The sequence below is a fragment of the Odocoileus virginianus genome, chromosome 3 (genome assembly GCF_023699985.2).
Source record: "Odocoileus virginianus isolate 20LAN1187 ecotype Illinois chromosome 3, Ovbor_1.2, whole genome shotgun sequence".
Taxonomy (NCBI): domain Eukaryota; kingdom Metazoa; phylum Chordata; class Mammalia; order Artiodactyla; family Cervidae; genus Odocoileus; species Odocoileus virginianus.
In genome coordinates this window covers 1,111,168-1,138,029 of record NC_069676.1, presented here as the reverse complement: position 1 = coordinate 1,138,029, position 26,862 = coordinate 1,111,168, and the positions used below count along the sequence as shown (strand labels likewise).

Below are 26,862 nucleotides of genomic sequence, written 5' to 3'. Positions count from 1 at the left end.
ACCATCACATACACTGTACTACCTTTTGCATAAAGTCTTAATTTTCTGAATTGTCAGTTTTAAAATAGAATACTTCCATTTCTAGAATTCAAGGTAAATTCACTCTTAAAAAGTGAACTGAAATACTGAGTGAATAGATTAAGGTCTCTTGAAGAATTCTTCTGACTTTGAGATTTTGAGAACTGGGCTTTTTGCTCTGTCCTTGGAAAATTGAGACACAAGTTGGAAATCATTTATATTATTTATAAATGTATATTACACATATGCATGTATTTTCTTGGCTTTGTGTACTTTTGTCCATGTGATCCCAGGGGTAGAGATTGTCTGCCTTGGATATAGGCTGATAATTATATTTGATTATTAAAAGCAAAACACATTAACTGGAAGGAAGGGGGCAAGATGTTTAGGTTTCTAACCCAACTCACATTTCTGGGTCTTTCTCTGTACTTCTGTGCTTTGAAAGACTGGGTCAGTTTAAAGCTGGTTTCTATACAACTCTGATCAAGTCTAATGAACCAGCTATACTGATCCAGTAATACATTTTTTAAGAGAAGCTTTCAGGTTTGAAGTAATTACAGACCTGCAAAAGTTGCAAAATAGTACAGAGAGATCTCTTGTACCCAATACCCAGCTTCCCCAAATAACAGTATAGGTAGATAACTATAGTAAAATATTAGAACTAGGAAAAAATTGCATTGGTACAATCTACAGACCATATTTGGATTTCTTCAAGTTTTACCTGCCCTTGGGTGTACAATTTTATCATGACGCTAGTTGCTATGTAAAATTTTTGCTTTTTTTTTTGGTTTGTTTGGGGTTTTTTTGGTATTTTTTATAGACAAAACATTCAGGCTGTAGTCTTGAGTAGTACTAACAGATCTCTGCATATTTTTTCCTAGTTAGTTAAAAGGTTATGAGTTTATGTTATCCACCTCCAACCCCCCTGAAACTTGATTGGTAGGACTAATGGTACAGAATATTCATGAACTCTGAAAACATGGGCAATTATATTTTGTTTCCAGACTTTAAGGACACCCTTTAATGATCCTGAAGGTCAGAGGTTTTGTTGTTTTTTTTTTAAAATATTTGATAACTAGTTGTCCCTCATGGAATTGATCACTATCAATCAGCAAACATTCATTTAGTGTTTAATATGTGCCAGGTTTGCTGATGGGCATTAGACCCATTTTTTAAACCTTTAACCCTTTGTAATACAGAATTCTCACACTTCAGTCTTGTGACTGCCAGGAAACAGTCTTGAGCCCTGCCACCCAGTATGTATTGAAAGTCCATCTGAGGGAATTCCCTGGCAGTCTCACGGCTAGGCATTTTCACTGTTGGGGCCTGGGTTTGATCCCTGATATCAAGCCATTCGGCATGGCCAAAGCGGGGGAAAAAAAATCTAGCTGAGAAATATTTAATGAGTATTTGAAGGAAGTGCAGTGTGTTCACTTCTCTGGAACCTAGAAATTGTAAGTTTTTTTTTCCAGATCAAGTTCTAGATCAACAGAAATCAGAACTTGGCCTATATAGTCTTGGCCCTCATAGTGTTGGTTTTATTGACTTTTTGCTCTAGTTAAGGGATACCATATGATAAAGCCACACAAAACTATATTTACATATAATTTAAGGGTGTTTTTAAGAAAAGTTCACTTTGGTAGACTCATAAATGTTAAAAGATTTTCTTGTTTGTGGTTTTGATTTTTAATTGCTACTCTCCTGGAGGTCTGTAAGTAATTTGGCCAAGACAGGAATTTAAATGGGCCCACTGTGAGACAGTTTGTGGCACTAAATAGTTCAGTCATGAGTTAGACATCCACCTAGCATTTGCACCCAAGCTCAGAGGGGCACTGCGGTAGAGTTTAAGGTAATAGCCTTGCAGTGATTAAAAAAAAAAAAAAAACACACAGAAAAATGGCTCTTAGAGGAAAATCAGGAAATAAAGTACTCTAAGAAAGTGATGGCTTTCAAGCAGAAAGTGAGAGAAAGTGCTATAATGGCATTCAGGAATAGGAGAGATCTTGCACTGGAAGCGATAATGTAGCTTAGTGAGCATGAACTGTGAAGAGACTTAGAAAATGTTAATGTTTCTTTACTGCTGGAAGGTGTTAACTTGGTTTAAAGGCACGTAATTTCTTCACTTTTATTCTTGAATGTTTTAGATCTAGGAGTCATTTGTGACTTTGGGGAAGTTGGGAGTGGGGGAAATGTGCTATTTATTTTTTTTAAAGCATTATTGCTTTGTTGTTGAGCTTGTTACATATTTCCTGTTAATCTTAGAAATAGTGACAACTACATGTAAATCCATGGCTAATTCATTTCAATGTATGACAAAAACCACTGCAATGTTGTAAAGTAATTAGCCTCCAACTAATAAAAATAAATGGAGAAAAAAAAAGAAAGAAATAGTGACAACAGAGAAATAACGCTGTCTGCTTTGTTGTTTAGTTGCTAAGTCAAGTCCTCTTTTGTGACCCCATGGACTGTAGCCTGCCTGGCTTCTCTGTCCTTGGGATTTCCCAGTCAAGAATACTGGGAGTGGGTTGCCATTTCCTTCTCCAGGTTGGGATTTTCCCAACCCAGGGATTGAACCCACATCTTCTGCATTGCAGGCAGATTCTTTATCACTGAGCTACCTGGGAAGCCCTTACACTCTGTGCTTAGGAGTTTCTAAGTGTTAGACACACGAAGAGTTCTATTTATTTATTTTCCCAAAGTAATTAATTAATTAGGCTTCACTGGGTCTTTGTTGTGGCAGAGGGGCCTTTGGTTGGGGCTTGAAGGATCTAGGTCTGAATAGGGATCAAACCCGGTTCCTCTGTGTTGGAAGCATGAACTCAGCCACTGGACCACCAGAGAAGTCCTTGAAGAGCTTTAAAGGGAGAAAAAAGCTGCTGCTTAGATGTCTTCTTGGACGTTAATATATATGAAAAATCATTTTGTTTCTAAGACAGAAGTGGTATAAAATTATCAAGTTAAGTATTGGGAGACGGGAGACTTGGCCTCTGCTCCCGATTGTGCCAATAACCATTTTTGTCAAGTCTGTTGTACCTCAGTTTCTCTCCGAAAAGAGATTTAGACTAGATTCCAATAGTATATATTTCAGCCCTGAAATTTTTTTTGGAGGGATAGGAGATAGATATTTGATGCATAATAGTGGAACATCCTTTTTTTAAAAAATGAATTTTTTCTTTTTTTTTTTTTTAGTTCTACCACTTTATTGCTACCAACCCATGTCCCTCCACCCTCGTACCCACATGCTCAGTCATGTAACCCCATGGACTGCAGCCCGCCAGGCTCCTCTGTCCATGGACTTTTCCAGGCAAGAATACTGGAGTGGATTGCTATTTCCTTCTTCATTTTACAGAATCGTTTTAAATCTACAGAATCATTTCTGCCATGATTAGCAACATTAGTATAGTACATTTATTATAATTAATGAACAAATAATGGTAATTACAGAAGTCCATATTTAATTCAGATTTCCTTTGTTTTTACTTGCTGCTCTTGTTGCATGGTACCGTATTACATTTAGTCATCATATCTCCTTAAGCTCCTCTTGGCTGTGACAGTTTTTTAGATTTTCTTGTTTTTCATGGCCTTGACATATTTGAGGACTGCTGGTCAGGCTGTTTTGTAGAATGTCCCTCTGTTGAGATTTCCATGATGTTTTTCTCATGATTAGAGGGAATATGGATTTTGGGGAGGAAGACCTCAGAGGTTAAAGTACTGTTTTCATCTCATTGTATCAAGGGTGCATGCTGTCAACATGATGTCACTTTTGGTCTTCACCTTGAGCACCTGGCTGGAGTCGTGTTTGCTGGGTTTCTTCACTAAAATCCCTGCTTTTCCTGTTCCCATACAGGAAGGACATCACTATGTGTAGCCCACTTGTAAGGGTAGGGAGTTGTTTCTCCTCCTTGACAGTGGACTATCTGTATCTGTTACTTGGAATATTTCTGCCTGGAAAATTTGCCTCATAAATTTACTCTCATTTATTTATTTATTCAGTAATGTGTAGCTTCATGGGCATTTATTTTGTGCTTTGGAATATAATCCAATACCACTTATTTTATTGTTCATATTGTTACAGCTTTGGCCATTGCTCTTTCTTTTGTTCCTTTGATATAGCCCCACATCATTGTGGGTGTTTTTGTTTTGAACACTTGGTCACTTTCTGGCAGTACAGGATGTTCCAGGCATGTCTTATATGTTTGCTGCCCTAATCCTAGAATCAGCCAAGGAACCCGGTTTTCCTTTTATTGGAGATGATATTGGAAACCAAAATCCTTGGTACTAGGGTATTTATTGAATTGCTGCTGAGGTGTAGGGAGTTGGTGATGGACAGGGAGGCCTGGCACGCTGCGGTTCATGGGCTCGCAAGGAGTCGGACACTACTGAGGGACTGAACTGAACTGAGGTGTAGTAGTTTCTTGTATGCCCTCTTAACTGATAGAGCAAGAAAATATATGTGTGTATACTAAGTGGTTTATATGCACATATCTAGAAATACTGCGTATGTAACCCTCTGTATAATAAGATAAATATGAGTTCATATTGTAGTCTCTTAACTGTTGCCCATTACCATGTGGATTATCTTACCCTCTTTGCCTTGCTTGTCCGTAAAGTTCCCACGCTCAGCATTGAAAGCGGCTCCTACCATACAGCATCCATTTACTTAATTGTTCAATTCTGATATATATGTATAGCAGTATCCAAATTGTTAACCTGTATACTCATGTGAATCAGCTTAACTTGAATAGTGCTTTTGTATAGTCTGGTTTTGCAGACTTCACTGATTTCCAGAGTTTCTTAGGTTAACATCTTTTCCCGCCACCTCTTTGAGGTTGTTTCATATATTTTTAATACATTTGGGTTGTTTTGTCACATCCTGTGTGTATCATTGGATCACTCAACCTCTTAAATGATGTTTTAGAATTTTCATATATCAGTATTCATTCTTTGTGCTGTTAAGCTTTATGGGATTTGAAAAATGTGTATTATCATGTATCCATAATTACAACATTATACAGAATAGTTTCTCTGCCTAAAAAAGCCCCCTGTGCTTACCTATTCATCCTGACCGCCACCTCTAAACCTCTGATTTTTATTTTTTTTTCTTTTGATATCTAGGGTTTGGCCTTCTTGAGAATGTGATCTAATTGGAATTATATAGCATGTGGCTTTTTCAGACTCAGCCTTTTCTCTCAGTTAGCAGTATCCACTAAAGATTTAAGTCTTTTTTTGGCTTAATAGCCCTTTTCTTTTTTTTAATTAAAGTATAGTTTATAGTTTACAATGTTGTGATAATTTCTGCTGTACAGCAAAGTGATTCAGTTTAGGTAGCTCATCTTGTAATTTCTGAACAATATTTCATCGAACAGGTGTACTACGGTTTGTTTACTCATTCCCCTACTGAAGAACGTTTTGGTTTCTTCAAGTTTTGAGTTACTATGGCTAAGTGTTAGTTGCTCAGTCGTCTATGACTCTTTGCGACCCCATGGACTGTAGCCCCCCAGGCTCCTCTGTCCATGGGATTCTCGAGGCGAGAATACTGGAGTGGGTTGCCTTTCCCTTCTCCAGGGGGTCTTCCCAACCCAGGGATGGAGCCCAGGTCTCTTGCATTGCAGGCGGACTCTTTACCATCTGAGCCACCAGGGAAGCCCATGATGGATAAGGCTGCTGTGAACATGGGTGTGACAGTTTTTGTCCAGTCGTAAGCCTTCAGATCAGTTGGGCAAGAACTTGGGAACGTGATTGACAAATCATATAGTAAGAATTTGCCAGAGTATGTGCCAGAGTACCTGAAATTTTAGATTTTCACCAGCAGTGAAATGAGCTCCTGTTATTTCACATCCTTGCTAGTGTTTTGAATCTTAGCCATTCTAATAGGTGTATTGTAGTATCTCATTGTTTGCAGTTACCTAATGGCAGATGAAAGGGCTTCCCCGGTGGCTCAGTGGTAAAGAATCTGCCTGCAGTGCAGGAGCTACAGGAGACCTGGGTTTGATCCCTGGGTGAGGAAGATCCCCTGGAGAAGGGCATGGCAACCCACTCCAGTATTCTTCCCTGGAGAATCCCATGGACAGAGGAGCCTAGTGGGCTGCAGTCCATGGGGTTGCAAAGAGTTGGACACAACTGAAGCGACTTAGCAATGGCAGATGATGTTTGATCTTTTCATATGCCATCTAAATATCTTGTTTGGTGAGGTATCTGTTTAGATGTTTTGCCCATTTTGTAATTGGGTGGTTTGTTTTCTTACTGGTTGAGTTTGTGTTCTTTGTACATTTTGGAAACCATTTCTTTATTAGATATTGATTTTGCAAATATTTTCTCCTAGTTTGATTTGTTGTTTAATTCTCAAGTTTTTTTCATAGAGTTGAAGTAACTTCAACCAGTTCTTTTCTTTTCTGTATCTTGCTTTTGATGTATTGGAAACTCTTTGTCAAACCCAAAACTGCTTAAAATTTCTCCTATGTTTTCTTACAGAAATCGTAATAGTGCAACATCCTTTTTGATATAAGGAGTGTGGGTAGGAGGACTGAAATGAGGGTGGGTTTTGTTTCTTGGTAATATTGGATTTTCATTAAGTATAGAATTAAGATCACCTTAAAATACATTGTTTTGAATTATTTCTAAGTGCGACCAGGTCTTTAACAAAATTTGGAATGTTTGGGTGGCTTAATAGTGGCTCTTGAAACTAGACCTGTTTACTATTGCATTTTCTTGGGAGTATTGGCAAATACTTTGGCAAATATTGAAATAGCATATGTAAAACGAGCAGTGGTTTAGGCTCATAAACACATAGCTATGAGAATTGATTTGTCATGGTTTGACAGTAGTGGTTCCTCCACAGCTTTAACAACACTCCAGATAATTCGAAAGTTAACAGATAAGTGCCAGAGACTTCTCAAACCTGAAAAACCAGGTCCTGAAACTGAGGGTGTAGGGGAAGTGGTGGTAGAGAGAAGGGCATTTCCTGAAGTTTGCTGGAGACTGCAAATCCCTTTGTTGTTCCTGACTGGGACGGTCTGCTACTGGACAACTTTTACTGTTACTCTGTCTCCCCTACACAGATGCCACCTTTCCTGGGTTCCTTGGTCCAGCAACCTGTTCCGCAGTCACACTCTTCACACTCTAAACCCTACCTGAATCCTCCATTCCAGACCACTCCCTTCAGGACCCTTCCTGACTAGTCTTTCTCTCCTGTCTCTATCACATGTGTTTGGTATGCAGCTACATTTTGTCTAGGGTAATAGAAATAGGAGAGTTGAATTCTTTGACTCTCACTTATTGGTTGTGATATTGAGTAAATGATTGGGTTATTTTCATTTCACAATGTCTTGGTAATACCTCAAGGGAGATTTAGAAAATAATGTAACTATGTGAAAGTGCTTTTATAAACTGGAAAACAAAGCACAAGTGGATTATTCGTAAACCCTAATCAGTGGTTCTCAAGGTAGCAACCTTTGCATCCCCTGGAGCCTGATAGAAAAGTAAAGACCCAGTGCACACCTACTGAATCAGCAGTCTGTTTTAAAAACCCCCCTGGTGCATGCTCAAGTTAGAGAAGGGCTGCCTTGTGACATTATACTTAGCCTGAGGAGAGTTGTAGTAGTCTGCTTGGACTGCCATAACAGTGCCACAGGCCGGGTAGCTTAAACAACAGAGGAGCTTTTCCTTAGAGTCTGGAAGTCCATGGTCAAGGCGTTAGCAGAGCCGGCTTCTGGTGTGGCCTTCTCCTCAGCTCGCAGAGGGCCGCCATCTTGTCGTGTCCTCGCTGGGCTTGCCCTCTGTGCATGTGGACCCCTGGTTCTCTTCCTCTCGTTACAGACACCAGGTCTGTCGGTTGGGGCCCCGGCCTTAACTACTTCCTTGAAGGTCCTATCTCTGAACATAGTTATGTTGGGAGGTCGCGTTTCAACATGGGAATCTGAGGCAGGAGACGCAGTTAAGCCCCTAACAGCAGTACATGCCGTGTGTGTGTCTGCTCCGTTGCTCTCCACTGTCCAAACCTTTTACAGCCCCATGGGCTGGAGCCTGCCGGGTTCCTCCATAGCATTGCCCAGGCAAGAATACTGGAGTGGGCTACCGTTTCCTTCTCCAGCGGATCTTCCCGACCCAAGGGTCGAATGTGCATCCCTTTCATTGGCAGACCAGTTCTTTACCACTGAGGCACCTGGAAGCCCATAACATAGCAATAGTATATCAACAAATTAAAAATTACAGAGAAAAAAGTCAATCTTGCTGTTCTGCAGCTGTACTCTCCCTCACTAAGCCCTGCCTGACTCCCTTGTTTGAGAGGGAAGTAGTTCATCTCCCTGGTTAGCTTCTCCTTGAGCAGCAGTTTTAACATCAGCACATAGTCCTTATCAATTCATTGGTTTTGTGATTCACTTAGTTGCTACTAGGCTTATCACATTTTGCCTTTTAGAAAGTTGTAATAATTGTATGCATAGGTAGTTTCAACTATTTTGTGGGCTAATTTGATTTATAGTTTATCCCTGGTAATCCAACTACCATTTATAGCATTTCTGTGAGGACTTGTTAGGTTGTATACAGTTGATTTAAATAAAAGTGTTGAATCAGCCTGTTTAGTTTGAGTGAATCCAATGTAGTTGTAAATCAAAGCAATACTGCTATGCCACTTTATATTATTTTTGTGGTAGAAAATAGAAGCCTTACCAGTGAAATTAAAATTACTGGCATTTCTTGGTATATAAGAAGCCATAGCAGAATTTTGACATTGAAGGGTTTTCCTAAACTCTAATACCAGTCCTAGGAAAAATTATGAGTGACTTTTTATTTTTATAAAAATCTTTTATTTTCTGTGCTGCCTAGGAATCCAGTGAGCTTTACTTTCTTTCATTGTGTGAAAACAGTACCCGAGATTTATAAATAAAAGAAATACCACCAAATGATAGGTGAAAATCTAGTTCTATATAGTTACTCACTTTAAAGGATTATAGCACTGATAAAGAATTAGGTGTTAAATTCAGCATTAGAATAAGTTGATTTACAAGCGACCAAAAAAATTAAGCTATTTCCTTCATTTTTATAAAATCTTTTTTATTGTAGTGAGAATACTTGTAAGATTTACCGTCTTAACCATCAAGTTCAAGTGGCATTGAGTACGTTCACCTTGTTGTACAGCTTTCACCTCCATCCATCTCCAGAACTCTTTGTCTTGCAGAATTAAAATTCTATACTGCCTACTACCAAATCATTTTGTGTGTCCATGTGGCTCAGAAATAATCTTTAGATCTGTGGTTTTGGAAAGAGGATTGACTACCATCCATGACAGTCTAATATAATATGTAAGACACTTAAAGACTTAGAAAAAAGATAAAAATAGTTGGTCTGTGGTTTAATATATTTTTTAGTTGAATCTTAAAGCACTGATTTATTATTTATTTATTTGGCTTTTGGGTCTTAGTTGCTGACAGGTGGGATCGTCATTGCATCGTGCAGAATCTTTTTTTTTAAATGCAGAATCTTGAGGATTATGGAGTCTGTGGCTTAGTTGCTCTGTGGCATGTAGGATCTTAGTTCCCTAGCCATGGATAAAACTCAAGTCCCCTGCTTTACACGGGGTTCAGTGGAAGTCCCTTAAAACACTAATTAAAAACAATACCTATGCTTGTTGATCTTTGGATGAGAACAGCAGCATCTAATCTAAATTAAGTCTTTAATGTGAGGCAGGTTAACGCCTGTGTTATTTCATTGTAATGTTTTAACTCATTTAAACTATTCTGTAAAAGGGGCTTTGTGTATTGTAAAGCTCTTTACAAATTCAAGAAGTTATTTTGAAATTGTATCTGAACACCTAGGTCTGTGTAGCCAACATCACATTCTGTGTGGGGACAATTGTGTATGTTTGATTTATATCGAATTTTTTCTTGAAATTAGATCTTTTAACTGATTTTAGGAAAACCTGTTATTCTTAGTTCACTTTATCTGTAAAATGAAATACAGTAAAGTTCCTATCAGCTCTGATTTGAAAGCCTTAATTTTAAATAAGAGAGGGGTTCAAAATTTTTGAAAGGAGGCGATACATTTAACTGTACTTTTTTTTTAATACTTAGATCATGGAAGGAAAGTGGTTGCTGTGTATGTTCCTGGTCCTTGGAGCTGCTCTTGTTCAAGCTCACGACGGACATGACGATGATGTGATTGACATCGAGGATGACCTGGATGATGTCATTGAGGAGGTCGAAGACTCAAAACCGAAGCCAGATGCCAGCAGTCCACCATCGCCAAAGGTTTGCCGTGATCTTTGACTCTGTTCCTTTTGCCTCTTGAGATACGCAAAAGATGAAGGAAAATTTTGGATCCTTACCACAGGGAAAGCAAAATTTGGTGAAATACTTACTGCTTTCTCTGTCAACCATTGTTATATTGTCCCAAAGATAAATTATATGGGTTGAATTTGAGGGCTGGCCATGCAAGTTTGAAAGCAAACCAAGAGAATAGATACTACTGAGAACATTTTAATCCTTAATTCATTTTTATATTTAACACAGGTCACCTACAAAGCTCCAGTTCCAACCGGGGAAGTGTATTTTGCTGATTCCTTTGACAGAGGAACTCTGTCAGGGTAAGTGTTTCTTAGGGGGAAAAAATCTTAGAGGCAAACATCGTGTAAATAAGATAGAATAGTGTTTTATATTTTCAGTCCCATTTAGGAAAAATCTTTTAGAACATGTGGTTCTTGCTTCCATTTCTTTCCGCTTCACCCTGTATTTAGTTCTTTGAGAAAAACTTTTTTTTCCTCTTCAGTCTTAAAAGTGAAATTATTTCATGAGTTTGGTACTTTTTGTTACAGATATTTGATTTGAGTATAATATATTACCACTACTTGAAAGACATATTTAAAAGTTGAAAGTACAGTGATTAGGTGGGCTAAGAAGAGCTGGATTATCCCTGTTTTTATTATTATTTACATTCTTTCTTTTTACAGGCCAACTATAATTTGAATCTTAATTTGGGGGGATGTCTTAATTACAGGTGGATTTTATCCAAAGCCAAGAAAGATGACACTGATGACGAAATTGCCAAATATGATGGTGAGAGTTGCATTTGATTTAGATACAATAGCAGACTGAGATACGGTATGTTTCCATAGTATCTCTCAAGGCTAGTTTAAAAGGAGTATGTATATATTTTAAGGTTATTCCTTGGAAGTTTGCTATCTTTGTGTCTCCCATTATATTTTATAGGGTTAGACCTGTTTAATTTTAATTTTTATACTATAAAGTGGAAAGATAATTTATGACCCATAGTGCTGTGTATTGGACATGGAAGGTCTTTTCTAGGCATTGGTAAAATGCATGTGCTATTATGGCTTTTTAAAAACTATATCCTAATATTTATCAGTTATGTGTGTTTAATATTAATAGGCCAGCTCTCAGAGGTAAATGGAACATGTTAAACATTTGTCCGTGTGATGAATTTATACAACTCGGAGTTTTATTTATTACCATTTAAGGATCTTCAGAGGTGTAGTTAGGGAATGGAACTTTTTTTTTGTTGTCTTGCAGGAAAATGGGAGGTAGATGAAATGAAGGAAACAAAACTTCCAGGCGATAAAGGACTTGTGTTGATGTCTCGGGCCAAACACCATGCTATCTCTACTAAACTGAACAAGCCCTTCATCTTTGATACCAAGCCTCTCATTGTTCAGTGAGTAAAACACTTGGTTGATGGAAGCTTTCTGGGAAGAATGATACATGTTATAAAACTGTTACTCTATGTAAAAAATAATGAGAATAAAAATTACATGTTGCAATAGAAATTTTAAGATGTGTTTCAGCATCATGTAACATTTTTTTTCATGCCCAATAAATTATTTTGAAATAAATCAGCTATTTTTCCTCCTGATACCAAATGAACTTCTGGATTTTGCAGAAAGTATTTATTGGATATCTGCATTACATTTTTCTGTTTTTTGGGGTTTTTTTGCTTATTTAATTTTGGAGGATTGGGTGGACATAACAATAGAAGATGGAGTTTTTACATATAACCTGTAATAAAACATGTGATCAAAATGAGGGAAAGGGGAAATAAATTAATGCCATATGGTTTCTGCTTTTTTTTCCTAAAATTAGGTATGAGGTTAATTTCCAAAATGGGATAGAATGTGGCGGTGCCTATGTGAAGCTACTTTCCAAAACCCCAGAGCTCAATCTGGTAAGTACTTTTGTTCATGTAGCCACCCAGTTATCTTTTAAGAATTCAGAGAAAATGAAAGAAAATTTGCTAAGACCTGTGAAAGGTCTTCTTTCCTGCTGTTGAAATATCTTGGAAGTTGAAAATATCGACTTTGACATTTCTGTGCTTTTTATTTGAAATGTAAATTTCTAAGCTCTTTCTTAGTTTCTGTCCCATGTAATTTTTAGTTTTACTTTATAAAAGAAGCAGTAACTCTCTAGATAAATGCATTATTTTATGTTTTAATCACTTTCATACATTCTCAGTAAAATTTCTGGTAATTTCTGGTTATTTTCACTGTTATCTGTACAAATCTCATAAATGAATAAATAGGACATTATTTGGGATTTTGTAAGAGGATATATCATACTTTTGAAAAGTTGGTTTTCAACACTTTGATTTACTTAACTCTTTTTTGTTTCTGAAGGATCAGTTCCATGACAAGACCCCGTATACGATTATGTTTGGTCCAGATAAATGTGGAGAGGACTATAAATTGCACTTCATTTTCCGCCACAAAAACCCCAAAACGGGTGTATATGAAGAAAAGCATGCTAAGAGGCCAGATGCAGATCTGAAGACCTATTTTACTGATAAGAAAACACATCTTTATACATTAAGTAAGAAAAACTGTTAATTAATATGGGGGTTTTTTTTGGCACTACCCATTTATCATCCTTCTAAAGATTATAAACCTGCAAATAACAATCTCTGTTGACTTAATATCTTAGTGGTGAGAAGAACTTAGTTTCTCAGCACTAAAAGAAATGTTTCTTCCTTAGGTTGAATTGAGAAACAGGTTTTAAGAAAAGCTTGTATGTCCCGTAAAGAGATTCTTTGCTTGATCTCCACTCATCTCCTGCCTTTGTTTATTTTCTTGTTGGTAGAGCGTTAAGTAATAGGACTTACAATAGAAATGTGTGTACAGTTTTTCTCAGTGTCTTCTAGTTGAACTTGTTTGGATGCTCCGACACCTAGACAGTTGAGTATAATCATTCAGACATTGGAATGGGGTTTTTATATTCGTAAGGCTTTTTTCTGCTCCTTTGAGATCACATATAGTCATGTCTCTTTTCCTAAAGAATGCAATAACTTTTTTTCTTTATAACAAAAGTATACATATTCAGCATAGAAATTTGAAAGGAAAAAAGAAGACACTTAAAGTATCTGAAATATCAACATTGTGATATGTATTTGGCCATATGTGAATAAACATGTATATATGTGTAAACATAATTTTATATTAAAGGTTAAGTATATTTTATTTTTTCTCTTCACAAATGTGTGAGAATTTTCTATGAGAGTATGTTTCATTGATAACATTGATCACCCTCATTATCGTTTAGGAGAGCAGCATAGTACTCTGTTATCTTCCACAATAGTCTGGATGTGCTGTGATCTAGTCACTTGCCTATTAGACATTTAGTTGTAGGATCCATGCTTTAGCATAATTTCACTTAAGATACCTTTATAGATTTAAAGTTATGTTTGCATTCTTCACTGTATTCCAAAAGTACAACCTGAGTAGATTTGTGGTTTAATAAATAAAAGGTTTGTGTGATTGGAACTGTTGGCAACATAGATCGTGGTAATACTAACTCAGAAAATGAGGAAATGGACCTCTTCTACTGGGGGACCGTTATAATAAATAAACTTATTTGCCTGTTGACCTGTGTGTAATCATTTGTGACAAACCAATATTGCAGTTACTTTGTATACCTTTGGTTTTTTGATGTTTTTATGTTCATTCATGGAATATTTTGGTGTTTTAAAATTTTACCTGTTGTTTAATTTCTAAAAACCTGAAGAACTAATGTTTATGATTTATAGATAAGGAAAAGAGTACGATATTGCCTAAGCCTCCATGACCATGTTCTGACTCTTAGTACCCAGAGTCATTACTCCATGCTTCTGCTTTCTGTTAGAAATATGATCTAAAAAAAAAAAAGAAATATGATCTTTTGTGGTAAAGAAAACTTGGGAATGAGTGGCTAATTAACTTTTTAAAATTGCATTTAATTTTTTTCAGTCTTGAATCCAGATAATAGTTTTGAAATATTAGTGGACCAATCTGTTGTGAACAGTGGGAATCTGTTAAATGACATGACTCCTCCTGTAAATCCTTCACGTGAAATTGAGGACCCAGAAGACCGGAAGCCTGAAGATTGGGATGAAAGACCAAAAATACCAGATCCTGATGCTGTCAAACCAGATGACTGGTGAGTCTTTGGTACCTGTTTTTGAATGCAGTGGAGCATTTCATATATTCCATGTGGCTTAAGCAATCCAATGATGAAATCGGATAATTTGAATAATCTGTGATGCAATCTAAATGTTGGGAAAAATGCAGACTACTATAGCTGAAAATACTAGTGACCACATAGTGATCACCAGGGCTGTCATGATCATCTAGACTGCCTCACACCATTTTACAAGCTACTAAATGCTGAAACTAATGATACGGTTTGCCTGTGGCAACACAGTTGGTTTGTGGCGAAACGTCACATCGTTCGGCCTGGCCTTTCCCATGCTTCTATAATTCAATTTAAAGCTGGAGTCCTAAATTTTTAATTTGAAAAATAACCTTTCTCCTATTAAGCAGTACTCAGGAGATCTCTGCTCTCTGTTGAGCACCAGAATACAAAGCCACAGGCACACAGCTGCCTGCACAGCTCTCACTGTAGTTGTGAGACAGGCGATTGAAGTTGGCATGCATATGGTGAATGACCTGATCTGTGTTTCCATGGTGACCAGAGCACCAAGTATACCAAACTTCAGTATTTTTAAATTGAGAATTGAAAGTGGGCAAGAGATAACTAACTGGTAAAGATGGGAAGTGGTATTTCCTGCTTGATGGAGAATACCATGTGCAAAAGTAGAGGACCAGGAGCGAGCTTAACACATGCGAGGGAAATGGAGCAGTCTTCTATGTAGGATGCAAATTGGAGAGTGGCAAGAAATGAAAACAGGTGGGTTGCTCTCTTGTATATGACCCTGTTTGAACTCTTGGTATGGTGACTTGTCGAAATGTTAGAAAGTGAACAAAGAGAAATGGTAAAACTGATCTTCCATTTGTAAAAGCATCCTCCTAGGTTTCATAGTAAAATTCTGGTTGATACTTACATGCTGCACTGGTGTAAAGGGTGAGTTTATTCGTATGTTTGGTGAACATTAGATTTGGGCTCACCTTGTTCACTATTGTATTCCTTAACTAGCTGTTTTGTTTTGGGGGAGGAGAAGTAAATGTTGAGCCTTGTCAGCTGAATGATAGACAAGTTTTAGTCCTAACACAATTTTAAACTAGCATAGTTCTAAAATAAGCATAACCCTGACCAAGAATAGGAGATGTCCTTGCTTACCAGCTAAAGTAGCACTATCTTACAGTAACTGCATAAAGCTTTGAAATTAGGTACTTCTTGATAAACTTAGAAGGTTGACTGTTAAAGTCATAATTCACACGCTAAAATCCACCCTTTTAAAATGTACAGGTTACTGGTTTAGTATATTCACAGTGTTGTGCAGCGATTACCACTGTCTAATTCCAGAACATTTTTATCACCCAAAAAGCAGCCCATACCCATGAAGCAGTTACTTCCTCCCTATTTCTCCCTTCCACCAGCCCCTGGCAACCACTAATCTACTTTCTGCCTTATGGATTTGACCATTCTGGGTATAGGATTAAGATATGTGGTCTTTGGTGTCTAGCTTCTTTGGCTTAGCATAATAGTTTTAAGACTCTTAAGACTCATCCATGTGGAACCTTGTATCGATACTTTCTTTTTATGACTGAATAATATTCCATCGTATGGGTGATACCACATTTTATTTATCCATTCCTTGTTTAATTGACGTTTAGGTGGTTTCCTTTTTTGGGCTATGGTTGTGAATAACACTGCTATGAACATTCTAGTGAATGGTTTTGGGGTGAATATACATTTTCATTTCTCTTGGGTATATTCCTAGGAGTGGAATTGTTAGGTCACATGGTAACTATGTTTAATTTTGTGAGGGACTGCCAAACTGTTTTCCAAGGTAGCTGCACCATTTTGCTTTCTTACAAGCAATGTAGGAGGGTTTCATTTTTTTCATATCCTTGCCAATTTTTAGTTTTATCAGTCCTTTTTCATTATGGTCATCTTACTGGGTATGAAGTGGTATCTTACTGTGGTTTTGATTTGCATTTCAAAATGATGACTAGTAATGTGGAACATATTTTCATGTGCTTTTTGGGCATTTGTATGTCTGAAGAAATGTTTATTAAATCCTCTGTTGGTTTTTAAATCAAATTGTCTTTTATTATTGAATCGTAAGGGTTCTCTATATATTCTGCATACTAGGCCTTGCATATGATTTTAGATATTTCTAGGAGGAGCTATTTCACAAAGTGGGACCACACTATAGTCATTGTAATTCTGTGGCCAGTGTTGTCATTAATTGTCTTTTTCTTTTGTGTTAAGGGATGAAGATGCTCCTGCTAAGATTCCAGATGAAGAAGCTACAAAGCCTGAAGGCTGGTTAGATGATGAGCCTGAATATGTACCTGACCCAGATGCAGAGAAGCCAGAGGACTGGTATGAGCGTTGATTAACTTTTAACATTGCCTGCTTTTTTTATTGACGTAAAAGTTAATACTTAAATACAGCTAGGAGTTCCCTGGTGGCTTAGACAGTAAAGTGTCTGCCTGCAGTGTGGAAGACCCGGGTTCAATCGCTGGGTCAGGAAGATCTCCTGGAGAAGGAAATGGCAACCCACTCCAGTATTCAACTGCTCAAACTTAAGTGTAGAGCTCCACAAACTAAATTGATTACATTTTCATCTCTGTTTTTATTTTATTTATTTATTTTTAATGTTTGTTTTTATTTATTTCTTTGACTGTGTTGGGTCTTAGTTGCAGCATGTGGGATCTACTTCCCTGACCAGGGATCGAACCCCAGGCCCCCTGCATTGGGAGCATGGAGCCTTAGCCACTGGACCACCAGGGAAGTCCCTCATCTCTCTTTTTAATGTATTTGTCACAGGAAATCCTTTGTTACTGGAAATGCGAAAACAAAATGATGCTTTGTAGTACGCCGCTGAATATTCCTGCAGGATTTTAGGGAAGCCCTGGGGTAGCTTTTCATAGTCCTGCTTACAGAACCCACTTGTAGTTTGTTTATATTTTCACAGGGATGAAGATATGGATGGAGAATGGGAGGCTCCTCAGATTGCCAACCCTAAGTGTGAGTCAGCCCCTGGGTGCGGTGTCTGGCAGCGACCCATGATTGACAATCCTAATTATAAGGGCAGATGGAAGCCCCCCATGATTGACAACCCTAACTACCAGGTTAGTACTTCCTGGTGGTTGAGCTGTTTCATTGAGCTCTTTGTGTTCAGATAGTTCTCGAGTGTGTAATGAGGCTGCCACAGATTGATCCTCTGTGTCCAAACAACTGAATTAAAAACAAAGTAAACTTCAGAATTAAGAGAGAACTTATGTGTTGTGTTGAAAAGATAAACCTAGAAAGTGGAAAGACGAGCTTTCATAATTGCATTATAACAAAAACAAAAATGAAAACTTGTGGTTTGGACATCCTGCTGCCATGTGGCAGGGGTGCTCCAGCCATAAATATCCAAACTGGCAGTCTCTGGTAGCATGGATAGGGGACTATGATGAGAGTTGGCTTCCTGACCATGAGTTAGCTCATTGCCTGACCTCGGTATCTTCAGCTATAGAAAGACTCTGAAGCTCAAATGAGATTATAATACTGGTGGTGATACCTTAAAGCTTCAAGTTTACTGTGGCTCTGTAACAATTCCAACCCTGGTCTCACTTCTGTTTCTGTTCTAGTCAGATTATTTAAAATCATTAATTTCTACTTTACAACTTACTTCAAAATGTAAGTTGTATCTCTACATATAGACTGTGTATACTTTTCTGTTTTTAAGTGTATTTTTAGTTGTGCAGACAATAAGAAAAGTTGCCCCTTAGCTGTTTTGTCGACGGCCATTTAGGTGAATTGCCAGTTTTGCTTTTAGAATCCTTGCTACGGTAATTTTTCTTGTACTTTTCTGAGTATATGTGGTAACTGTTTCTCTAGGTAGTTGTCTGAGGTGAGATATCTGGTTGAAGTTTGTGTACACCTCACCACTGAAGAAGTCTGTACTGATTTATGCTCCCTCCTACCAGCCATTAGTTGGTCAGAGCGAAGGCTCTTGGAATGTGCCAGGTAGAGCAAGGTGTTGGTCAGAATCAAGGTCATGGGTGAAACTGAAAGTAGAAATTGGAAGTAGTTGGAATTCAGCCCTCTTAGAGGCATTCATAGCATTTGTTGTTTTCCTCCTGTTAAGTTTCACACAGTCAGCACTTCACAGATAATGCAGAATTCATCTTATTTAGGTTCACTATAAATTTGTGTTGATCATTATCTGAAATGATTTTTTAAAATAATTTTCTCTAGGGAATCTGGAAACCACGGAAAATACCAAATCCAGATTTCTTTGAAGATCTAGAGCCTTTCAAAATGACTCCTTTTAGTGCTATTGGTTTGGAACTGTGGTCTATGACTTCGGACATTTTTTTTGACAACTTTATCATTTGTGGTGATCGAAGAGTAGTTGACGATTGGGCCAATGATGGATGGGGTCTGAAGAAAGCTGCAGATGGGGCTTCTGAGGTTTGTGCTTCCTTGTTTCTTGTGCTTTTATGTCTTTTATAGTAACTAATTGCTACTGTTGTGAAGAGCGATCTTCTAAGATTTGTCTTTTCCCTTATTTGGGAATGTTGTCATAGAAAGTGGGACCTGTGTTTACTAAAGACAAAACACTGGGGTTTTGGACAAGATTTCAGTAGGTTAATACAAAGGTTTTGAGTCTATATTTGTGTTATATGCATGATATTTCTTTTAAAATTGTGTTAAAATATAGTTAACAGGGATTGGCATATATACTAATACATATGAAATAGATAACTAAAGAACCTACTGTGTTGCACAGGTAACTGTATTCAGCACTTTAGTGACCTGTATGGGAACAGAGTCTAGAAGAGCAGATGCATGTATAACTCACTCACTCTGCTGTACAGCAGAAACCAGGACAACTCCGTAAATCAACTGTCCTCCAATGTAAACAGCTAAAAACAAATATGTAACAAAGCTTTCCCTGTAGGATCTGTTTTAATGCACTCTTAAATATTGAATCTTGGTTTACTAAATAAATGGAATTTTCAAATAATTGGTCATAAGGCCAAATTGAAAATTGGAGACACACTAAGATAAAGAAATTCTTCATTCACGGGTTTCTGAGGTTAAGAAACTTTGCAGGTAATTGGAAAGCCAGCTTTCACACCTAGGAAAGAGAAAAACTCTTGATGATAAAGACAACAGGAAGATTGAGACTTTTATTTCCTCTTTACATTGTGTGGACATCTAGGCTTGAACCCTGTGAAAATGGTATCTGAGCAGTGCCATGCAGTAATGTAACCGTGGGCCAGTACTGCCTGTAGTTAGTGTCAAACGCCAGACCTGCAATGAGTGCTGTCTTGTCTCCAGCCAGGTGTAGTGGGGCAGATGATTGAGGCGGCTGAGGAGCGCCCGTGGCTCTGGGCGGTCTACATTTTGACTGTGGCGCTGCCTGTGTTCCTTGTCGTCCTCTTCTGCTGTTCTGGAAAGGTATGAGTTGTTGTTGGTTTTGTTTTATTTTGAGTCACTCTTACCATGTTAAAAATAACCAAGATATATTGCCAGAGGTTTTTCTTTGTAGCTGCTCAGTAATGACTGGGCCACATTTGGTGCTGACTTCTCAAACCCTGTTCACTATTTTCAGTGGCCATGTATTGTGCCCAGATGGAAGTAGGATTGTTAGCCCCTCAGTTGCTAGTCTAGTGTATTGCACTCCTTCATATTTGGCAGCAGTTTTCTGAAAGAAAAAACAACTCAGATATAAAACTGACCCATCTGGGCACAAACTAGTTTTTCTTGCTGGCATACCTGTTTCTGTTCATATACTTCATAATTCAGTCTTCGATTTCTCATTATCCATTTCTCTTTTCAGCATTCCCCCTTTCCCCCAAACACCACATACAGGAGTAATAACAGCCTTATTGTAGTTTTTCTTGTTTAGTCTTTGTTATATGCAGTTAAAAAAAAGAAAATTTTGTTTAGGCCCTCTACTTCTGCTAAAGCAGACTTGTGCTTCATACTACATTCAAGATGTTTTGTAACCTAATCCCCAGTCTTCTTTTCCAGCTTTATCCTCCACCACTGTTCTATACGTGTGTTACTCAGTCACCTTTGACTAGTTAGAGTGCACATTGCTGCCTGGCCCCTTGGCTTCTCCTACACCTTCTACACGTGCTCACTGGAGAGGAGGCTCTCAGGCAGCAGTGCCTTCTTACACATTTCTTTGTATCTGTTCCAGCATACCACTTGTACAGAACTTTGCTCATAGGCATTCAATAATTACATGATAATATAATACATAAAATATGAACAAACCTGTTGCGCTTTGGGGGAATATTTCAGAAACAGGCCAGTCCTGTGGAATACAAAAAGACTGATGCTCCTCAGCCAGATGTGAAGGAGGATGAAGAAGAAAAGGAAGAGGAGAAGGAAAAGGGAGATGAGGAAGAGGAAGGTGAAGAGAAACTTGGTAAGAAGTAGACCCCAAAATATCTGCTCTAAGCCAGCACCCTAAGATGTTGCTTTAAAAACCCTTATAAGCAAGTTACTGTCAGGATTGTTTTAGATTCTAGAAGTGTGTTCTAATGCTCATTTTCTAGTTACCAAAAAATAAGTGTAAGATTTTGCTGAATTGTTCTACTTTCACTTCTTAGAAGAGAAGCAAAAAAGTGATGTTGAAGAAGATGGTGACACTGTCAGTCAAGAGGAGGAAGACAGGAAACCTAAAGCAGAGGTAATAGAAAGTGGGGGGAGAGTATATTTTATGTTTCAAGCAACTCAGATGAAGGTACATTTAAGTACGGAGTATTTTCATAAGATAATTTTCAATGGCTATGACAGTAAAAATTCTGTTATAGCCAATTTTGTAACAGTGGAATTCTTAGCATTAAAAAATTCAATTTTTAAATTACATCTGAATCTCAAAAGTACTTTCTGTGTTGAAAATGGCTTTCTGTAATAAGCAGAGGCAAGGGAAGACTAATAAAGTACTTTCTAGTGATGGCAGCTTCAGGTGGTTTATAGTCCTGGTTCATCATCTGTCTCTCCTCACTGTGCCCTTAAAGCTATTTTTTGGACAAATCACTGCATTCTAAAATTTTTGTCCCTCTTGCTGATGAATTCATTTGTTCATTCATTCAGTAAATACTTTTGGAGTCATTGTGTCCCAGGCATTGTTAGCGAACAAGACAAAAATACTCTTACCTTTGGGAAGCTTAATTCTAGTGAAAGGAAACAGTGAGCAATGGGCATTTTAAGGAAGTAAATGAACAGTATGATAAAAAGCAATGAGCTATGAAAAATAAAAAGGACAGAAAAAGGTTTTGGAAGTACTGGGGGCAGAGTGAGTTGTACGTAATTTTAAAGATGATAGATAGGCCTCAGCGTGGCAAAAACTTCAAAGAGATAAAAAGACTTTGCCATGGAGATGTCCATGGGAAGAGAATTCCTGGCAGAGAAAACAACTACTAAAAGGACCTGAAGTGGTAGTCTAGAAGGCCAGCATGGCCAGTAGATTACGAGGATGGAGAAAAAGAACATGGGGAGGACTCCAGGCTAGGTGAGGCCTCTGAGGCTGTTGTGTGGTACTTGGCTTTTCCTGCTAGTGAAATAGGCAGGCATCACAGTCTACGAGACAAAGGACTGAAGGGATCTAATTACTCTGGCTTTGATGTTTTCTGCAGACCAAGGAGAATCAAGGAGCCTAGTTAGTTTACCGTAATAATCCAGGCAAGATATGGTGGCTCTGAGCAGGGTGATAGAGAAGGACATGAGTTTCTGATCTGCATTTCTGATCGGATTGGATCTGATCCAATCAGGAGGATTGGATATGAGGGAAGGAGAATAGTCCACGTCATTCTCACCAAGGTCCCTTTTCTCAGCACTTCTCTTTCATTCTGATCCTTTCTGGAAACTGCCCAGTTTTCATTTCCAGCTACCACAGCTCTGCCCTTCTATTGATAACGATCAATGCTGTTTATATTTTCAATGGATATATGCTGTCTCAACTAGAATGCAGAATTCTTTCAGGTAGGGGCCAGTCTATTTGTATATTCCCCCCAATTCCTCACACAATAAGTGGGTGTAGCGTAGAAAGAGCACTGGATTTATAGTTTGTTTTTTTTTTTTGGCCATGCCATGCAGCATGTGGGATCTTATTTCCTCAGCTAGGGTTCCAGCCTGTGCTCCCTGCACTGGCAGCATGGAGTCTTAACCACTGGACTTCCAGGGAAGCCCCTGGGCTTGTAGTCTTGAGTATTATTATGGACTTGGCTTGGGCTAGGATAGCCGTTAGTCCTCATGAATCTATGCTTTCTCAGCCTCAAAGTGGGACTAATATATCCATAGGCCAGTAGATTATTCAGGCTTAAGCAGAGTAACATGTGATAGCCTGGTGTTTGGTCCTTTTTAAAGAACATGTTGATGGATTAGGTTTAGAAAGGTGCATATTTATGGAAAACAAAGACTGAATTAATTATAACACACGTACAATTCTACCACCACTGAGCCAATCTTTGTTTTTGGTGCATTTTCTTCTAATCATTTTTTTGTTTGTTTTTCCTCAAATGAGTTACACTCAGCTGGTTGAATCTTAAACTTGGTGAATTTTTACTTTTAAAAAAAATGCTAATTATAGTGAATTTCTTGTTTTTTCAACCAACAGGAGGATGAAATTTTGAACAGATCACCAAGAAACAGAAAGCCGAGAAGAGAGTGAAACAATCTTAAGAACTTGATCTGTGATTTTTCTCTCCCTCCCCTTCCCCTGCAAGTGTGGGTCCTAGGAGAGGACCTGGCACACCTTAGGTTGAAACTCAAAAAACCTTCAGATGTATCACCATCAACAGGTTCCAGTTGAACACTCGCCCATGTAATTTTAAACATCTAGCAGTAAATAATTGGAGTTGTGACATAAAGGACCCTGTTTCTGTAGAGAGAAAAGCTTAACATAATTGTTGTGAAATGTAACATGAAGCAACTAACTTGTAATTTCTTTTGTTTTTAAACATCTTTGTTTTTTAAAATAGAGTGATAGAACTTTTCCAGTCTTTAAACATCTTGGCTTAATTTAATATATTAATCTGTCCGTGCAGAAATAAAACCAACCTTTAAAAATGTTAGGGGGATGAATTTGAAGTTGGTGAATTGTAACTGATTTTTAAGTTTGGTATTACAAAACATTTAAGTGTCTTTGTTTTCCCTAATTGATAATCATGTCTAAAATGCAGTCATTTGTGGTTATAATCTTGTTTTGCTTGCTTCCATTATTCAATTTCTCCTAAGGAAATTGAGAGTGATTGGATGGAAGCCCAAATTTAAATAAAGATTCTGTTGAAGTTATATTAAAAATAGACATACAAAAAGAAAAAACATTTCACTTGTTGGTTAGACCATAAAGTATGTGTGTTCTCTTGCCCTTGGAACAGCTCAGTTCCCACACAGCTTTGCAGTTAGGGGAAGAGGTGGCATAGATGGCACTCAGGCACTCATCCTTCACACGCCAGGGGTGTCTGGGCTCCAGCCTTCTCCAGCAGGTGGCTTCTCAAGGAGCTACCCCATGTGTGAGCTGGAGTAGATGCACGTGTTTTCATCACATCTTCCACTGTGTTGACACTGTCTTACCTTCTCAAGTTCCCCAAATTCCCAAGAGCTTTCTCCTCTGCTATGCATTTTGTCTTCACAGCGCAGCTTGCAGTCCATTGCTAAAAATGATTATAAGCTCTGCATAGTGTTAAGCTTTATTGTGATTATGTGTATGTTTCTTCTTCCTTTGTTAAGCAGACCCACACCTTTCCAGGGTCAAAGTACAGGATAGAATACTATCCTTCATCTTTACCATTTCTTTTACTCCGTTTAAAGACTTCAGAAGTCTAATCCAGAGTTGAGCCAATTCAGAATTGACTGTAATTGAACACAGGCTAAAAGTATTTATGGGGGAGTGACTTTTAGCATGAGTTTTCTGATTTTTGTAGCTGCTAAACCTTTTAAATCTTTATTTGCAGTTCATGTAACAGTTGTGTCTTAAATTACATGATAAAGCAGTCCTGTTAAATTTTTTTTTTTTTTTTAAGTTATGTGGCTTGTAGAATTTTTAATAAATGAGCTTAGGTCTGTTTCTTCATGTGGAATGCAGATGGGTGCTATCAGAGCCTCTCCCCCGTCACTAGTGTAATAATATTATTACACCACACTGAAATGTATTCAGAACTAGATTTTTTTTTTTTTAGCTTTATTGTTTCTTCAGAGGTGTTGCAAATGTACCGATGATACTGTTTCTTGCACTGAATATATAAACACTCCAGAGTGTTTATATTGGGGAGATATTGGGGAGGAAGTATATTCATAAAAGATGAAGGCTGTATCTGTTTATCTTCAATTTTTTACTTGTTCACTTAAATTCTTATGAGGGTGGGATGCATTTTCTTGCTGTTGAGTGCTTTATCCTTTTTCATCTGTTGTTCTGTGGTCACAGTGACCTTAGCTATGTAGCAGACTTTCCCAAATGTATTGAGTGCAAATAAACAGTTACTTAGCAAGACCTGAAAATAATGTCTGCAGGTTTCTCCTTGAAGTAAGTGTGTGGGATCATTGCATTTCTAGAAGTCTGCCTTCTTCACCATAAATTGACATTGCATGCCATGCTTCCTTTACAGTTTCTTCCAGCTGAGGTGTGGGATAACCAGTATAAATCAGTAGACTGTTCATTTGCAGGGTAATTTAATTTATCATATCCAGGGTAATTTAGCAATGTTTGTCTCCCCCCCCCCCCCAACTAAGGACTGGGGGGAACCACCAAAAAACAAAGATAAATAAAAAGTATTTTCTTGGTTCTGTATTCCCCTTTGTTGAAGATGCAGCCTCCTAATTAGAAGTCTGAAATTAATGAATGAACAGCAGCAGTATTCATCTCTTTAAAAGGCACTTATGTTATTTTACATGCTGGTTATCTGCCCCATTGATATAAAATGTCTACTGCGTCAGATGTGTTCCTCAATTTCTCTTATCCATAACACACTCCACTTTTCTCAGATTGTTGGCCTTACTAAATGGTGTTACATTAAAGCCCTGTGTTAAGCATCTGCTTTTGACTGAACTTGATAAATAACCTTCAATTTGTTTTTTTACTGTTTCAGTAGTGGGTTAATCTTCCATTAATTGGGTACTACATGAAAGTTTGCTAATACCCAGAAACTATTATGAACACTGAAATAGTTACTTCATCTTACCACATGAAGGTGAATATAATTCAAAGTAGGCTTTGCATCTTTTTCCTGTTGGATTGGGGTTCAGTAGTTTCAGTTATATAGGATGACTTGGAAGAAGAGGGGCGATTTGTAGATAATATTCTTGTAGATTATGGAAACCATTTGACTTCAAAATTTTTATTCAAAAATAAATGACTTGGAATCAGACTCCATCTTTTATATTCCTATTTAGGGATATTTTAGAACATTAGGTCAAAACTTTTTTTATGTAGTATTAGGCTTTTGAATTGCTTTTTGAAGAGTACACAAAATGTAGTCCTCCTAGTTACAATTATCTTTCCCATTAGAAAGGAACTTTAATTATGGTGTAAAATTTATGTTTGAAGAATGGTTAAAGCAGGACTGTCAAGGGTGTTCATGAGCCCTAAGCACTTTTGCTTTGGTGGGTCACTTGTATTTTTTTACTGCATTGTATAAAGACACGTACTATTTGAATAAAGACTCAATTTTTTCTTCTGCTTTTAAAACATTTTCATTGGCCTAGTAAGAAGTTACTGTACCAAATGTCGAGCTGTCGATGGTGTCTCATTTTGTAGCCTTTTGGCACCTCCTGTTTCTTTTTAGCAGTTAGGGTGCCAATACCTGTTTCTAGTTTCTCTTGACCCAAGACTTCTAGTTTGATTGCTCCTGTTTTTCCGCCTAGTCTCCCATTTCCTTTGCCTACTAGGTATAGTACTAGAGTGGAATTGTCTTTAGTTGGGTTTTGTCGTGTGATTCGGTTCTACCTAACAGACCATCTTTTAAACGTAAAACTCGCAGGCCAGGCATCCCGTTTTTTTTAATTTTACTAAAGCATCATCCTTTGCAGTTCTACTGTGCCCACCCCCTCCCCAGGAGACTTCATATCCTTTTCCTCATGTCGGCTTTTTTTCTTTTAGTAGTTGTAAGTTTTGAAATACTCTCATATGAGGGCAGATTGATACTCTCGATTCAGAATAGCGCATGAGGAAGCCTCTTCAGCTCGAATGCAGTTCTTAGCAACTGTGAGGCTGAATGTGAGGAGTGAGGTCGAAGAAAACCCGATGACACTGAAAAAGCGAGGCTACTGTTTAGCTTATCAAACCCGAATTTAAGAAGCGGTAGGAAAATGGTGAATCGCTACGGTGCCAGACCACCATCTGGGTCTGGCGGGTTACGCCGCGCCTACAGCCCCTCTTTCCGCGGCGGACCCGGAAGGGCCTGTTCGCGCGAGGCGGCGTTTAGAGCCAGCTTCTGTCGGTCACACTCAGCTG

At 38.0% G+C, this 26,862-nt stretch overlaps 1 protein-coding gene across 2 annotated transcripts in view; it reads left to right on the top strand.

Moving 5' to 3' along the window:
• CANX (calnexin) overlaps positions 1-26,097 on the top strand; it is a 31,676-nt gene extending 5,579 nt beyond the window's left edge. For both annotated transcript variants that reach the window (XM_070460653.1, XM_070460656.1), the window contains exons 2-15: positions 10,086-10,262; positions 10,524-10,597; positions 11,008-11,066; positions 11,541-11,682; positions 12,108-12,189; positions 12,638-12,830; positions 14,240-14,429; positions 16,668-16,781; positions 17,377-17,533; positions 18,648-18,863; positions 19,737-19,856; positions 20,709-20,835; positions 21,020-21,099; positions 23,029-26,097. In XM_070460653.1, coding sequence (XP_070316754.1) covers positions 10,089-10,262; positions 10,524-10,597; positions 11,008-11,066; positions 11,541-11,682; positions 12,108-12,189; positions 12,638-12,830; positions 14,240-14,429; positions 16,668-16,781; positions 17,377-17,533; positions 18,648-18,863; positions 19,737-19,856; positions 20,709-20,835; positions 21,020-21,099; positions 23,029-23,082 — 1,782 coding nt within the window. In that variant the 5' untranslated portion in view covers positions 10,086-10,088 and the 3' untranslated portion in view covers positions 23,083-26,097. The remainder of the gene's footprint in view (positions 1-10,085; positions 10,263-10,523; positions 10,598-11,007; positions 11,067-11,540; positions 11,683-12,107; positions 12,190-12,637; positions 12,831-14,239; positions 14,430-16,667; positions 16,782-17,376; positions 17,534-18,647; positions 18,864-19,736; positions 19,857-20,708; positions 20,836-21,019; positions 21,100-23,028) is intronic.
• Positions 26,098-26,862: the final 765 nt, after the last annotated feature.